Raw genomic sequence first — 18572 nt, 5'->3', positions numbered from 1 at the left:
ATAGTCTTAGATTATGATGGTACCTGTCGCTCTTGTTCAAGATTGACTGCAATGTTAAAGCTACCTCGTCTTGTTTCCTCTGATACAGAGGCACAACTAAGGCAGAAGACTGAAGAAAAATCCAAGACCAATCATTCATCCAAACTTCCTACAATATTGAGATGAGAACAGGGCCTCGCATTTGCTGTTGAGTTCCACCGTCTGATTTAGTTACTTCTAACTGCCTACTGAGTCAGAGAACTTAGCAGAATGCTACAGTAGATGATAAGATAAACTACTGTTATACTTCTTCCAGCTATCTACATCTCTTCTAGTGTAACATCATGAATTCAATGAAATTTCTTTATTAGCGAGCAAAGTTCAGCTACAAGCTATTCTGCCAGTTAATTTAGAATTTAGGAAGTGTACAAATTATAGTTATAACTCCCTTAAAACTTCCTTTAAAAAAAATGACCAACCAGTCAATCACAAGTAAACAGAGCATACATGAAGTATAAGACATTTAAACAAACAGTTAACCGTATAATACGATTTTTAAAAATCATTTATACTGTGTGTGGATACATAAGAAAGTTTGGTTTCACAGTTTAGTAGTAGGCAAGTACTCACAAGAGCATAACTTATATTTTGAGTTTTTGAAATCTGAGGAGATAATTCCCGACTTCAGTTGTAGACTCGGAAAATACTTTGTCCATTATGTGATTTTACTTCTTTGATATTCAGAGTGTACATACGACGAATACAGCAAATGTGAATATTGTATCTAGTCATAAGGTTTTCGTAAAAGTAACTGCGTGATTTATTTTCCGTTGTTCTATTTATTAGATAGTTATCTAAATCTTCTTCTTCATTACTGTTTTAAAATGTTCATGGCATTTCCATTAAAACGTAGGCAAGATACATTGAACTCTTGAGATATCAAACACAAGATGTATACAAGAAAGAAAAGATATTTCTCGCATAAAGAGATGATGTTGATTTCTTTCTAAGTTTAAATTTTAAAATCAGGTATATATTCAAATATTGGCTCAAAATATGAAGTACATTACTAAACACAATTTACTCATATATGGTAATTTACAGAATATATTTATCTAGTAATCTTATCGGAAGCGGTGCTTCAGAATTTCAAGAAGAAATTAATGTTTGTATATAACACTGAGAACAATTGTTACCAATAAGTTATTAATATTGATATCTAGACGAATTTTATATGACCTAATTTTCAGCTGCTACAGCAATATATTTAGGCATGCTTATTGGGAAAAGAGTAATTTTTTTCGTAAAGGAAGAAATAAGAAAAGACCTTTTAAAAATAAGGTCGTTCTGAAATAAAGTCATTAGTTTCACATAAACTAATATCGAAAAATACATTTTTATTAGCTCAGGAGATGAGTTTCCATAACAATTTCTTATCTTACAAAAACTTTCAGCCATCTAGATATTAATGAAAGAGGAAACAACCGATTTTTTTAGCACATCAGATCCTCTGTAGATGTGAATTCTATAACGCACAGAAAGTGAAAAAGTGTCTGACTGGAGCTGTCCTCGAACCCGGGTTCTCCGGGATACCGTGCGGATGCGTTAACAACCACGCCACCCAGTCTGCTTCCCAGAACAACCAGTCACTCTCGAGGTCGGTGCTCTCCACTCAGATCCCGTGGGTTGTACCACAAACCACTGCTGTGCTTGAATAATCCCTGTTGTGTCCATATACCGAGCATCTATGACGGTTGTAATCTCATATAGATATTATTGGAAGAGGAACAACAGATTTTTTAACACAAATAATCCACCCTTTTCTTATGAACAAGCCTAGTAGTAGTTGCAGTAGCAGGTGAAAAGTAGTTCATATAAATCCATATTAGAGACTTTACCAAGAATGATTGTTGGTGATATTTTAATATTTATTACTTATTGAGAATATATCGCGTAGTTATTATATTCCCATTCAAGACTTCAATGTCAACTGCACTAAGTTTCAGTACATTTCGAGGTCCTTTAGTTGGTACCAATAGGAGTATACACCGAAGAATAGATAAAAGAAAAGAAAAGAAAAACTAAACATTATTTTGGTAGTAAAATTAATTTATCTATTTAATAGCAAACAGATGAAAATACCACGAGGGAGATCTGGTAATTTTGGTTGCCTTCTGTATTTCTCAGGTAACTCTAGGATTGTGTTTTAACTTTTTCCAACTTTCCTGAGTTCAAATTTAATTTCAGTATTTTTTAATATTAAAAAAGAGCTTTCCTCACTTCGATCAAAATTACTATTAAATTTATGTAAAACTATGATTTCATTTATGTCATGTAATTATTAATTTTTGGATAATGTGATACATAAGCTGAAAATTCGTTCTTGTTGTTCCCACTTGCTCATTAGTTTTAATAGCTAAGGAATATTGCATACGTACTAAAAAATACATATACGTGGAAAATTATTTTCCACTTTTTTTTTTACCACAGAGTGGAAAATTATTGATTTCCATATATATATATATATATATATATATATATATATATATATAAACAAAAATCTAGGATTAATTTGGTCTTAGGGTAGTGGTCAAAAGTTGAAAGACAATTCTGGTATTACTTGAAAAATATAAACAGTATATAAAGTTACATACAACTGGCAACTTTGGATACGCATATGATAGCAACGAGCTCACGTAAATGTATTTTTTACTGACGCGGCTCTCATGGAGTTTTTAATATGTTTCTAATGAATTTTACATTTGGAACCAAGATAATATTTAGCTTATTCTTCCCTATAAAAACTTATATACGAGTATCACTTCTTTCTATATCTCTTTGTTGATACGAGCGAAAGGGGTCCGAAATGCTTTGAAAATAGTGCAAGTAACATTGTAATCTTGAACGGTGAAATAGATGATAAGTCTTTGCTAAAATAAAAATTCATCTAGAACCCTTGATACCAAAAGTAGTAACTTGTTAAAGAAACAAGTATGATTATTACCATATCTTTTCAATGTGACCAGAAATAATAGTTACATTACTAAGATTTGAATTAACTTTTGATGTTCTTCGTTATCTCGAGCAATATCAAAGAAAATAATTCTCTAGCTTATTATATCAATCTTGTAAGACACTTGGAAAATAAGAACTTTTTGAAAAGAGTTCAGGAAAAATTCTATTTGCAATTTCTTTAAAATTTATAAAATTTTAATTATTTGCTGCGATCTTTGTCAAGGTTACCAACTTAGGCTAAAATAAAAACGGAAAAAATAATTTTAAAAAAGGATAAAAGACAACATGTCACCTTCCATTCCAATATCTAGTGTTAGAGGATGAACACTGGAAAATTGACATCTTCGAAGATAGGTTATGTCACCTTTTATATCTCTTTCTTTCTCGTATTTTTAAAATACACTAGCTGAATCTGCGCTCTCTACCCAGCGTATCATTCACATATGAGCAAGAATCTTCTTGGTATTCCTCACAACATCTGTACATGTCCCTTTACAGACACAAGTGAAGAACATCTTGATAAAAATCGGCAAGAAGTATCATAAAGGGAAGATTTTTTCGATTATTTTTTCAATATCTCGCACCGTTTGCAAGATTTGAGCCTCTTCCGGTTGGTGTTTCTAGTTCACGTGATCAGTGTTTTATTTCTTCTTACATGCAGTATGTAATAAGTAAATACGTTACAAGCATAACTAATTATAATGTCAGTGATATATGGTGTTCATTGGGAAAAACAGTCAAAACAATAAAGATTCATCTTAGACTGAAGAAATAGTTATCCTTAGTTTTTCATTATATTTGGCCATGAAACAAACGCCGGAGAGATATACTAACCTCGTATACAAATATGTAATGCTGGAATGTATAACTTCTAGGATATGAGGCTTTACTTTCTAAAAATTCAATATTTCCAGTGTACCCCTAAAATGTAATAAAGAAATAACGGACTTTTTTTATATTTGGTCTAGGAATTAATTCGTGCGGTTGGTACGCACACATTGAAGCTGTAGTACAAACACAAAATACATAAATACCTTAAGAAAAATATTGTCCATCGCTAGCCACCACTTTCGCCCATCTGTCAGGCAATGTACGGATTTCGTGGCGAAAGAAGTCCTCATCCTTGGAAGCGATCCAGTCAGAGACCCATGTTTCGATATCTTCTGAAGAAGTAAACCGCTGTCCAATCAAATCGTTGTTCATGCAATCGAACAAGTAGTAGTCCGAAGGAGCAACGTCTGGTGAATACGGCGGGTGGGGTAAAACTTCCCATCCGACATTTTCTAAATAGGTTTTGACCGGTTTTGCGACATGTGGGCGAGCGTTATCATGTTGAACAATAAGTTTATCATGTCTGTTCTCCCATTCTGGTCGTGTTCTGGCCAGAGCTTGCTTCAAACGCATTAATTGTCGTCGATAACGTTCTCCATTCATAGTTTCACCCGGTTGCAGCAGCTCATAGTACACCACACCTTTCATATCCCACCATATGCACAGCATAACCTTTGCACAGTGAATATCTCGTTTTGGTTGTGATGGACCTGGTTCACCTGGTTTCACCCAGGCCTTTTTTTGTTTAGGGTTCTCGTAATGGATCCACTTCTCATCACCCGTAATAATTCGATGCAGAAACCCCTTTCTGCTCTGTCGTTGAAGCAGCAATTCGCAAATGGTTTTTCGTCTTTCAACGTCTCTGTATTTCAATTCATGTGGAACCCAATGTGACATCTTTTGAATCATTCCCATGGCTTTCAAGCGTATGGAGACTGTTGTTTGATCAACGCCTAATGCTGCTGCAAGTTGTTCCTGCGTTTGACACGAATCCTGCTCGAGCAATGCTGTCAATTCTTCGTCTTGAAATTTTTTTGGCTGTCCAGCTCGCTCTTGGTCTGCCAAGCCGAAATCACCACTTCTAAACCGTGCAAACCACTTCTGACACGTTCGCTCAGCTAGAGCATGGTCACCATACACTTCCACCAAAATACGATGACTTTCAGTCGCACTTTTCTGCATGTTAAAGTAATGCAGCAGGACACCCCGCAAAAACACTTTATCAGGCACAAATTGCGCCATGTTCACTTAACTACAAACTGGTGTTGTTGACGCTTTAATCCACTGCCCTATACTACGAACGATACGCGATGACAGGGGTTTGCAACACATGTGTGGATACACGGAACTGTGGGACGCTCCGTTCGTTGCGCCATCTCTTGTCCACCCGCACGAATTAATTCCTAGACCAAATAAAAAAAATATTCAATTAAAAGAATTGAAAAAACTGAACCATTTACACAAAATTGCAATCGATCAGTGAAAACGGCATCTTTCTAGAGCTCGTGATTTCCGAGATATCATTGACAAAACAATTGGCCACAAACGTATAAACGTCCACAAACATAAAAACTTTTCTTGACCACAAATATATAAACCTAGCATTTTAATATATAGATATTCGCAATTTTACAATCTTCCTAAATTTAGTATTCTAGATACAGATCATAGGAAGTGATATTAAGACATACTATGGAAGATGCGAAAGAGTATTTCGAGATATGGTTAGTTCTATATTAACCATAGGTACACATCGTTATCATGACAAGATTTAATGAAGTTTAAATAACTAAACATGTCATATTTGTTCCTGCAACATGTTTACCTATGTAGCGGTACAACTTTTCTTTCCAGATACCAACTTGAGCGACGTATCTTCCAAGAATTGTTAGAACTAAAGCGACTTCAGATACGAGCAGGTCGAGCAAACGAAAATATGCTTGTAAAACGACTGGTGGATGAATATAGGAAAGCAGGGTTAATCGTCGGCTTACGTCAGTATGATGGACCATATACTTTTCGTACTTTTGAAAAATACCTCTATGGTAAGTGTTTGGTTTTATAAGTATCCAAATTTAGTTTCAAACTAACAATTGTATACAAAGATTTTATTAGCATTATCATCAACATTAGTTTTTATTTAGAAATTAATGTTTTTTTTTATACAAATATGACAAAACCGGAACTCAATAATAATAATAAAACCTGACCTCAAACGAAAAAAAAAATACATAGAAATTTTGATAATCCATATTTAACTGTAAGACTATAATTAAAATAATTACTATAAGAAATAAAATAATTTTAGCAATTCTGCAGTACTAAAAATTAAGATTATGACTAATTATACTCGTGTAAGACAATTATAAACGGATTAAATGTAAGGTACTGTACCATTAAGACTGTAAGACTAAGACTATCCAAATATTTATAGGTCAAACCAGGGGTAAAAGTGGATCTGAAAAGGATAGGGGACGTTAGGTAGTGGCATGAGTAGTAGCGTTCCCCCTGCCTATCTTTGCTCATTGTAATTTTTTAGAAACTGGAGGGACGCCGTACATATTTTTTCGAGGTGGGGGAACGACGTCACCTCGCGTTCCCCTTCACTTTTACCCCTGGGTCAAACTCAAAGAAAGCTCCTGGTTACTAATACATTGTATTTTATTAGTGTACGACTTATTTTGTAGTGTTCCGTATAAACATGAGACAAGCAATAGTAGCTTTTCAAGTTTAAGCCCTCCAAGAACACTGAACGCTATTCTTCCGTAGCTTGTTCTTTATCGCAAGAGAATTGGAAACACGATCACTTCGGCATAGACCGACCATACGTCCCGTTTCGACCGGGAAAGTTCCGTTTTATGGGCGTGTCCCGGCCGTCCCGTTAGTAGATGGAAAAAATAGTATTTGTACTGTTTTATGCAAGTTTAAGGAGTAAACAACAAACCCACTACCTTTAGTCCTTGTAAAGGTATTAATAATTAATAATAACAAAGAGGCAAGAATTGAATTGAAATTCCATACATTAAACATAAGCTATAGTTCGCAGCACTCCTCCAAAGGTAGCAGAGGATTTAGCACTGGCTTGTTTGTTTATGAACTAATTTACACACTGACCTGTTTCTCATTCCTTATAAATTTTAAAAATCAGGAACCTGTCCCGTTTTTAGCTGAAATTTTTAGGCCACTCTACTTCGGCATCTTTTCCAACAGAAGAAACTGTTGAGTGCAGTTCTCAAATTCAAAGCTAGACGAAGCTGACTAAGGCTAGCTTTTCGTGAAATTTCAGTAAAAGCATAGCGTTTACGGAAGAGAAAGTGTGAAATTTTGCACTATTTTTATAGTTTTCCACATATATAAAAATGCGATTCACATTCAGTAACTTTTAAAAGCTGACGGAAAAAAAAAAAATAATAGCAAAATGTTATTATGGATACTAATAATACATAAATGAGCTATTATTTCCTTCTTCCATAGTCAATGCCAAGGTAGTAATTTCCGTCAAGACATATCTATACTATTATATAAAAGAGTACAGTGGCTCACTTATCAATGCCCAGGTCGTACTACTCTATATAAAAACGTGAAATTTGAACAGAAAACTCCTTTTGTCTTGTAAGCAAAGGATAAGAAGGAATGTTTTGAATTACGTAATTCCCACTCCTTGGATTTAAAGTCGAGAACGAGAGTGAAACCTTCCCCCTTTCCCCCAGGTTTTACAACTATGTTCTATGATAGCTTTCATAAATATTATTCGATTTTAACATAATATGATGTGTCTTTTTGAGTTTTCTACAAAATCGAAGTCAGTCAGTTTTCCACATATACGGTCTTGCAATCGAAGTCAATCAAATATCAGGACTCACTCAATCCTCACCCCATCACGAAGATTTAAATATAAATTCTATGGTAACTTTCGTAACAAAAAAAAAAAAAAAAAAAGTTTTGTCAAATGTGGTCTACTGTTTTTTTTTTTTTTTTTTTCCTAGTAATTTCCAATCGTCTCTATTGCTTGCGGTGGAAATGGGTCAATAATAAAGACGCGTTCTCCCCAATTTATATAACATATTGTTCTGAATACTTATGAAGCACACACACATTTCTGTCGAACATTGTGTGTGTTTTGTCGGACATTAGATACTTACTGAACAACTCACTAATTTATTTATAAATTGAAAAAACTCTACCTTGTTTTAAAGCTTTTCTTTTCTATTATTTCTTTGTATCTTTCTTTTTTCAATTTTCCTTTCCTTTTTTTTTGGGGGGGGGGGGGGTAAGAAGATGAATATCATTAAGTACACATTCTGTAGTTTTTTCATATTGAATGACAAAAGAATAAATAAAATAAACTTAAAACTGTGGATAAAAACTCTAAATAGCGATATATCGTCGATTAATATATTAAAATATATAATTATATAAAACAAAACCAAGAAATATAGATATTCATATTATACGAATTAAACAAAATGCAATATACATACATGTTCCTGCATGGAAACTTGGAACATGTGGGATTTTTTCTCCTTTTGCTGCGTCCGTAACACTGTTCACTCACAATAAATCATAAACTAAATCAAAACATTAACATTAACTACATATATATTTGGTAGTGTTATACGATAGACAACATGCCAAAAAGTATATTTAATCAATGTAACGTGTTTTATAACAATGTACAATTTGCACATGTATTTGGTACTTGAACGCAATAAATATGTACAGTACAACATAAATATGTATGTATTTTCTGTGGATTCGTGGAAGCAAGCCGAAGTATTCTTTTCACTTTTGTGAATGGTGTTAAGATATTATATAGACGCTGCACATTATTGTCTCAGACATACGTACATACCAACTGAAAAATTACACTATCAGTATTAAACAAATATTTGCAAAACTTGGTTTCACACTGTTCATTACCACATTTATAGACAAGCTATAAATATTTGCAAATTATGATCAATGTACTGTTTTACTCCTAATACGCAAGGTACACAAACTAAACAGAGTAAAGTTTAAAATTAAAATTAAAATTAAAATTATGTGGGCGATGAGAGGATGATTCTAATTAACAAAAAATTGGCTATTTACTAATGAATCCTCTCTTAGGAAGCCTAAATATTTTCCATACGTTTCGGAACGACAAGCTAGTTTCGTCTTCAGTGACAAAATAACAAGGATAAAACGGATAGAAGATAAAAAGTGTAAAATAAGGAATACATGCCACTAAATAAATGTAACGTAAAGAATAGATCCTGAAATGTCACAAGCAGAGCTAGCTTAAAAAGAGTGAACTGATTCAAAGGGAAGCGTGGTGTCTATGTTACGTCACTATTGTCAAATTCAAAATATGCACCAAAGGAAGGTAACCAAACTCTATCAATATTGCCAGTATCCAGATTTAGAGCAGATTTATATTTATGAATAAAGAATGATTCTTTAATTTCCTGTTGTTTCTTTGTTTTTGTTGAACCTATTATATTAACCTGTTTTATATTATGTGTATGTTATTTTAAATGAAGCGCCAATCCTAGAGTAAATTTTATTTTTATGAGATTTGCAAAAGATACATATATTATAGCGTATATAGACATTAGTAATCCACGACATATACTCTTGATAAAGCATTTTCGTCTTCTTAGCTGCAGCGTTGCTAATAATATGTTTAATGGAAAAGTCTTAAAATGAATAATAATGAAACTAGAAAACAAAAATAAAACAGAAAGAAATTGAAGAACCATTAAATTTTAGTTTATTTATTCTATGATGAAGCGCAGAAACGGTGTGTTGTATAATAAAAGGCCGTCATTCCCGAACAGAATTTACAACAGTATTCTTATTCAATAGTTTAGTAACCTTCATCAATAATTTAGTAGCATGCACGGAGTTGCATCAATGTAATTTCGACTGCTTTATTGATCTGGTGTCTAGTCAGGGCCTTAGCGATGCAACATGTCACCACTGGGAACAGACAATTTCTTCATCTAACTTTTAAAATATTCATTCATGATTACTGCATTGCTATTTTGATCATTGATACTAAAAAGATAAATATGTCCATCATAAAACATACAAAATTGATTGAAATTCTACGGCATCATACCCACAGAAGAGGAAAAATCCTGTGGAAACTGTGTCCCTCACTAAGGAACAGCGTTTGTGTCATTGCTACCTAATTTAATCTATAGTTACATATAGTAGTGTTAGGCCCAAGCCTGCACCTGCTGTAGACTATAGGCTAAAATGTGTTTAATTACAAGCTGTAATTGTTTACTTTTAACAAATTTACTTTATTTGTTTCTTCTTCTTCTTCTTCTTCTTCTTCTTCTTCTTCTTATTATTATTATTATTATTATTATTATTATTATTATTATTATTATTATTATTATTATTATTATTATTATTATTATTATTATTATTATTATTAGTAGTAGTAGTAGTAGTAGTAGTAGTAGTAGTAGTAGTAGTAGTAGTAGTAGTAGTAGTAGTAGTAGTAGTAGTAGTAATTTTTCCATTAATCCCTAAACTTCATACCATATTTTTATGTAATTATCCAAAGACTTCATTATATACAACAATCCTGAAGTAGCGACATCTATTAGCGTCAGGAAGGTAAGTGATAACGCGACATCTATTAGCATGAATTAACTAATTCCTAGTTTACTACTAGGAATTAACATGACGCAGTTGATTTGCATTTATTATAAGGTTTATCATTCTGTCACTTGCATTTCTACAACCAACATAACAAATTTCTTAGGCAAATTTGTATAGCATTCCAGGAAAGTGTGACACATAAACTGGCATGTTTGGTCTTCGTAATTATGCTTTAAAGCCCATTTATTCCCTTTTATCCACAATTTGAAGTTTATATATATATATATATTTTTTTTTAATTTATTCTCCTTGGAAATTATATTTTCATATGAATATTTTACATTTTAAGTAAATAATGAAAAACAATGCATTGGACAGTTAAAATAATGTTTATTTCTACTGAATGTTATTTTTGTTCTTAATCATTGCAGATCAGCTACATCTTCTACAAACTTCAGATTCTAAAGTAGTTCCTCGTTTGAAGCCGTCAGATGATCTCGATAAATTAACATCAACGCTTCGTAAAACAAGATCTCCTTTCGAAAACGTTCCCGATAATCCCATTCTCTGTACTCATGGCACACATCGATGTTACCACGCTGCGCATGCGTACACAGGGATTCCTTGCGCTGCTTACAGTAAGTAGAGGTTTCTGGAAACAACTGATGTCTAACATATTATATTTGAGATAAGCGAAGTTTCGATGTTTTTAACAAACCATACACATTCTGGTTTCGTTTTAAAGCTCTCTTCATACAGCATAAGACAAATAATTTAGCAATAAATTTATTTTTGTTTTACTTGCTCATTTTTTAGAATATCTTCTCTCACAGGTAATGTAAATATGTGTTAGATAGCGTTCTGCTATCGTGTAGCTGAACGATAGAGCTCCTGCTTCAATTCTGTTTAGGGCACAGAACTTTCAGTGGTAACTTAGCCTCATGTGGCATTTGAAGATATACTTGGGTTAAGAATTAGCAAACTCCTGTTTAGAAAGACGAAACACTGAAGCGTTGGGAGCTAATGTTCAAATAATGCAAGTCCAGTTAAACTTACACCATATATTAGACCATAGATATATATTCTATAGCGCCAGGAAGTATTGTTTGGTAGGCGTTTCTAGATAGTTGAGAAAGGCTATTTTTCAAATAACTTTAGTTTGGTCTTGAAATCTAATTGACTTAGTCTTTTTAATTTAACTGCGTTATATTCTTCGAAACTTACATAAAATACACTGTACAAAGGAAGAAAGACGAAATTTCATTAGTAATTTAATCTACTTATTAGGACTTGTAGCTTTCTTTGATACACTAATTAGATTTCATAAATCAAGGTATCTATAAATTTTTGATCTTGATCTTAGGCCCAGCCGTGGGTTTTTTATCTATTACTATGAGGCAGCCTTATTAAGCTAAAATCTTCTATTACCCTTTGATTTGTTATAAGTTAAAATGAATGATTATACATTATTAAATTATGATTTTTTGTATTTTTATTCTTTCTTCAACGTCTATTGATTCTATCATATTCTATAACAATGATAAACATTAATATTCATTTGTTCTTATATTGTTCAAAATAGAAGTCTTATGTTTTCCACTTCTTCTCTTCACTTATTTACATGATTGTTTTCGCAGTAAGGTAATATATTTATCGATTACTAACATTTTTTTTACATGAGTATAACATAAAGGTGTTTCAGAATTCCTATACAGCGTTTGGGGGTCGGTTCTGTTTATGAAAATAAGGGCAACTTTATATATATAGCCTATATTAAAAAAATGAATTTTATTTGTTCCTGAGTTACGTATCTTGCTATATACAGAGATACATACCAGGGCAGTCAAAAAGATTCCGGAATTTTATTGCAGTTCTTTATTCTCACAATATGAGTACATATTTACTTGATTGCCTTCAAAGTAGGCATCTTCGGAGCACACACGCTTATTTCACTGCCCCTGCCATTGCTGGAAAGATAAACGAAAGTCCTTTTTTGGTATCTTCTGAAGTTCAGCCGTCACGTTGATTTTAATTGTCTTCTACCGTGGTGAAACGGATACCTTTGAGGCCAGTTTTTCCTTAAAGCATTATCACCGTTAACTGTTTTAAGGCTATCAAAGTCTTTGAAGTAGATTTCCCCCAATTTGCACATGAATTTCATGTTTGCTCGTTGCTTCAACTGCGACATTACGCTAACTGATCTCCACACACTTTTCCGTTCAGCTACACTTCTCGTAGGCTGCATGTTATCACTTGTTCACATTTGTCAATTTCATAATTAGGCAACGTAAGGTCTGCACTGTACAAGATTCATTGTGATTGCATCATAAATGCCAAAAATAACATTCTGGGAACTTTTTGACTGCTCTGGTATATACGGGACAACATAATTGTGAGATTCCACAGCACAAACACTAGTGGCTTTAGAGAAAGTGGTGTAGAAAATATTGAAAAAAATAAGCCATAATTAGACCAATCAATAATATTTAATTCTGATTGTTGTTAAAAGCTGCACAAAGGAATCGTTTTTATTGTTAGAAAGATCATTCTTTGCTGGAAATTTTATTCGAACTTCAATATATTTCTTTCTAAGGTCATTAGTTTATTTTACTAAATATTGGGTGGAGGTTTGCAAACTGATTTTAACTTCCCTTCATTGAGTTTTTTTTTCTTAACTTATAATCGTAGGCAGAATTATTTCCCAAACACTGCGCATAGCTGTAATTCTAAATTACATTGATTAATATTACAAATATAAGCAACAAACCACAAATAAATAGTAAGAACAAAAACACACAGTACAAATATCAACATGATAAAATGTATTAAAACTAAAAAGCGAGAAGACAAACTAGGTACAGTCCGCAGCAAAAAACCTGCAACATGAGCATGTAAGTTTATTGTGAAATGACTGTCTTTTGCTCCAAAATAAGTGCGCAGGGGAGGACGCCGAGGTTTCGCGTGTGTGATTCGTGCCACTTAGACGTTATGTTGATTCCTTGCGCTTTTGGGTGTAGTTTCACAATAAACTTACATGTTCATGTTGCAGGGTTTTTGCTGCGGACTTGACAATTGTATATAATTGTCACTTAATGGTTAGCTTAGTAGCAATATTAAATTTTGTTAGGCAAAGAACAGAAAACATCAACAAAGAACTTATTACAATCAAAGAAAGATAATTTAACACAGAACATACTTGGTAAAGAAATGTAAACATTAGTTTCTTTCAAGTATCAATATTTATCGCAATATTTACTAAATTAACAAACTATTTTGCAATATAAGAAAAATAATCTTTTCGAAATATTATTAATAAAAACAACTATTTCTTTCTGTAGATGGCTACAAGAAAAATGCAATTGGTTAGTATTTGACTAAATTATATTAGATTTGCTTCGTACCTGGCGTGCAATTTTATCTAAGTAGAGAATTTAAATAGTATTGAAAATAATTTGAACTAGTGTTAGTTTTACTATTTTAGAGTAACTCGTTGCTTGATTTGGACTATATATTCTTTTTTATTATTTACCATAATAGCACATAACTCGCACATATGTGTGTGTGTGTGTTCACCTTTAATTGAAATAGTAGATCAATGCTAATTATATACTAGTTTATCACCGTATTACGTTTGAAGATGTTATGACATTTACAAATGAGGCTGCAATAAAGGAACCAGTAGGTTTTACGATTGAAGTGGATTTATTATTTTGTCTTTAACTTGTAGTTCCACACTAGGCTAGATTTTTGATGTACAAGGATTTGCAATAATGGTATGAGTATAAAGTAGTGGAAAAAGCACTGCATTACACAATCTTGCTTACATTTTGGTTTTCTTTGTTTATTAAAGAATTAAACATCCTAGTATGTACAGACTATTATTTATAAATCATTTACCAGACTTTAGTTGAAATTACTATCACAGAACACAAATAAAGAAGCTAGATTGTAAGTACTTTCGCTGTTGTTTCATCAGACAATGAGGATAAACAAAAGGGAGAGGAAGTAAATATCAAAGAAAAATCAGTAACTGAGGAACCACTGGTGCGCATCATTATTGACGTCTAGAGTAATCACGTGGTTAGATTGAAAGTGTGGAGAGATTAGTGAGAAAATATCAAATTCATATGATAGTTTGTTTGGTCGTAAAGGGAGGGAGAAGGAATAATAAATAGAAAGATGACAGCTATGAATAATAGGAATGAATAAATACGAGGGTCACTACGAAAGTTTTGAGATACGCATTGTTGTGGCACAGTATTTGAATTCCAATAATTGCGTTCGGTAGTGGTATCCAGAGTGAAGAAGCGAAGGAAGTTTCAACTCGCCTCGCTTATCGGCGTGGCCGTATCGCCTTCACTTGTTTGTTGATGTGAGCAGTATTCGGTTGTCTAGAATGGAGCTCGAAAGGGAACATTTTCGGGCAATGATCCTTTACGATTTCAAAAGTGGTTTGAACGAGATACAAAGCCTTGACCGTTCGCAGGGGGCATTTGAGGACCTTGCTCCTTCCCGTGCTACAATTCTTCGGTAGTTTGGTGAATTCAGAAGAGGCCGAACATCGCTTAAAGATGAAGAGAGAGCTGGACGTCCGGCAACAGCTCTGTCAGATAATATCATTGGCGCTGTGGAACAAATGATTCGAGAAAATCCTCGAACAACTTTCAAGGTCATTGAATTTACAGTGAACATTGGATCGCCAGCAGTAACAAAAATTCTTCATGATCATCTTCGGCTTAGGAAGGTTTCATCTCGTTGGGTGACTCACACTTTGACTGAACAGCAGAAGCGCATGCGTGTGGAATGGTGTGAAGAAATGCTTGCAAGAGTTGATGGAGGCAATTCTCGATGCGTCTCTGACATTGTTACTGGTGATGAGGTTGGATCTATCAATTTGACCCTGAAAATAAACGCCAGTCTACAGTTTGGATCTTTCGAGACGAAAATCACCCACAAAAGTAAAGCGAACACGAAGTGTGGGGAAGAAGATGGTCGTGTTCTACTTGAAAAACAACGAACTGTTACTGCTCAGTGGTACACCACTGTTTGCCTAACAAAAGTGTTCCAGAAGTTTCGGGAACGGCGTCCAAGAACTGGATTGTGTGGAATCCTGCTTCATCATGACAACGCGTCCGCAGACACGGCCAACATCACAATTCAGTTTTTAGAATCTACGGAGGTCAAACTTATGACTCCGCCGTATAGCCCTGACCTGGCCCCGTGTGATTTTTTCTGTTCCCCAGGATCAAAGATCGCATGCGTGGGAAGAGATTTTGCAGCTCTGAAGAAGCTGTAGTGGCTTACGAGAATGAACTTTCAACACTTGAAGAAAAAGACTGGCAACACTGCTTCCAAAAGTGGCTTTTGAGGATGCAAAAGTGTGTACAGTGTAATGGTGAATACTTTGAGAAAATATAAGTGTTAAATTGATTTTAAGTATGTAAGTTATTTCACATCTCAAAACTTTCGTAGTGACCCTCGTATAAAATATAAATAAAGAGTAATAACAAATAATAATTAATAACCACAATAATAAGAACTAAAAATATTAATTGTATAATATTAATAACGTGTAACGAAAAAAATGTTTAAAAATGAGACATATACCAATCAACGATTGAAGAAATATATACCAATCAATTGATCACAGAGGCATATACCAAGCAACTAATCGCAAAGACATATACTCCTCAACTGATCACAGAGACATATACCAACCAACAGATGAGAAACATGTACGATCAACTGATCGCAGAGACATATACAAATCAACTGATCAGAGTTATATACCAATCAACTGATCAGAGACGTATACCAATCAACTTATCACAGAGACATATACCAACCAACTGACCGCAGATACATATACCAACCAACTGATCGAAGAGACATATACCAACCAACTGATCGCAGAGACATATGCCAATCAACTGATCGGAGAAACATACATCAACTAACTGATCGCAGATACATATACGAATCAACTGATCAGTGACATATACCAATCAACTGATCCCAGACATACCAATCAACTGATCACAGAGACATACACCAATCAACTGATCGCAGAAACATACACAAACCAACTGATAGCAGAGACATATAGCAATCTACTGATCGCAGAGACATACCAATCAACTGATCAGAGACATACCCAATCAAACTGATCACAGAGACATATACCAATTAACTGATCGCAGAGGCATCTACCAATCAACTGATAGAGGCATATCCAATCAAGTGATCAGAAACATATACTAATCAACTGATCAGAGACATACACCAGTCAACTGATCAAAGACATATACCAATCAACTTACCAGAGACATATACCAATCAATTGATCACTGAGACGTATACCAACGAACTGATCAGAGAAATATAACAATCAACTGATCACAGAGACATATATCAATCAACAGATCGCAGATACATATACCAATTAACTGATCAGAGACATATACCAATCAACTGATCGCAGAGACATATAGTAATCAATTTATCGCATTGATCTGAACCTAATGATATGTGTGAGTAAATTCTCATGTGTAATTGTCCAGAAAATCTGAAAACCTATTTTTTTGTAAACCTAAAATATTGATGCTATCCAACAAACACGTCACCTATCAAGATGGAACTGAAACTGAAGTGTACTTTCATCAATCTTTTCATTATGCACAAGCAAGACAACCAAATTGATTATGGTTAACGAAACAGCTCAAAATTATTATTTATTTGTCGTCAACACAACAGGCAAAAGCCCAATTATAGTGTTGGTATATTACAAAATAAATTTACAATAGTTTTCTTGAACATATAGTTCATATTACATATGTCAATTTCTTTGTGTTCGATACATATTTTGTTATGAGAAGAGCATATTCTCCAGATTGGTGGTTTCAATAAAACGTTGGTCCTTGCTTTTTCGCAATAGAACAGGCCAAAGTTATCAGCACGAGTTTCAAGTGCCGGGACATGAAAATTTAATGTCGATATGAGATCCGAACAATTAAACTCTTTTTTGTCCTATTTTATGGAGAAAAATCAAATCTTTCATGTTTCGACTTTGTTCAAGTGTAGGGATACAGAAGTTGTCTATTAATTTTAGATAGTTTTCATAAGATGGATAGATTCCAGTTCTCTTGTATGCAAAGTAATTAATAAATTTAGATTGGACTCTTTCCAGTTGGTGTTTGTATTGCTGTTGTGATGGGTTCCATATCACAGCAGCATATTCCAGTTTTGATCGGACATAGAAATAATACATTTTTGTTAGTGTGGTAATATTATTAAATTCCTCTCCAGTTCTAATTATGAACCCTAACATCTTGAGAGATTCATTTACTATGTTCACTATATGGTTATTAAATGTCAGTTTCGTATCAAATGTAGAGTAACTCCAAGATCTTTGACTGAATTTAACCTATTTCGTAAGATCTGATTCGTTGAACAAGAAAACTCTATTTGATTTTTGTTTCTAGTAGACGATAAAATGTTACATGTGTTCATGTTTACACTAGCAAATAAGTTTGTTAACAGAACACCAGTTAGTAATATTTTCCATACCTCTTACATTTTAATATTTGTTTAATAGTAACATTGTCCAAAGATGATACATATATCAAACTATAGACTATATCGAGTTGAACAATATGGCGTGTTTACGGGGTAAGTTCTTATGCGTAGTTTTCGAGAAAATCGTGGAAAATTATATTTTATGGCGCTAAAAGATTTGTCGTCCGTTGGCAATAATAATTTTAATATCTTTTATTTTGCTGAAATTTATTACTCATTTATTTATGAATTGAGGAATTCTATGTAATAAGGGCCCATAACGGGAAACCATGTTTTGAGAAAATTGCGTGTAAACATTTCAAACATATATATATATATATATAATTTAATGTTTGTACGTGTGTACCCCACAGAAGAAATATAGATTTATTCTTTTTCTTCTACAAAATACAAAGAAACTAACAGTTCGTTTCACTATAACATAAATATGAATGCTTTCAAAAAGGCTTTTATAGGCCCTTTTTAGGGAGAACGACTTTGTAGGATTCTTTTGTATATGTATCACAGCAGTTGTATGATACACTTTGTGAAAATGAATAAAGAAACGTAATCACAAAGTAAGGAGCGCAGATAAA

At 33.5% G+C, this 18572-nt stretch overlaps 1 protein-coding gene across 1 annotated transcript in view; it reads left to right on the top strand.

Moving 5' to 3' along the window:
* LOC145664019 (uncharacterized) overlaps nucleotides 1-18572 on the top strand; it is a 223370-nt gene that overhangs the window by 193373 nt on the left and 11425 nt on the right. Inside the window, exons 11-12 of the mRNA XM_081730310.1 lie at nucleotides 5680-5870; nucleotides 10854-11060. Coding sequence (XP_081586436.1) covers nucleotides 5680-5870; nucleotides 10854-11060 — 398 coding nt within the window. The remainder of the gene's footprint in view (nucleotides 1-5679; nucleotides 5871-10853; nucleotides 11061-18572) is intronic.

The sequence above is a fragment of the Thermobia domestica genome, chromosome 11 (assembly GCF_964235325.1).
Source record: "Thermobia domestica chromosome 11, izTheDome1.hap1.1, whole genome shotgun sequence".
NCBI lineage: Eukaryota > Metazoa > Arthropoda > Insecta > Zygentoma > Lepismatidae > Thermobia > Thermobia domestica.
Note: the sequence above shows the minus strand (reverse complement) of the source record. Positions and strands in the feature narration are given on the sequence as shown.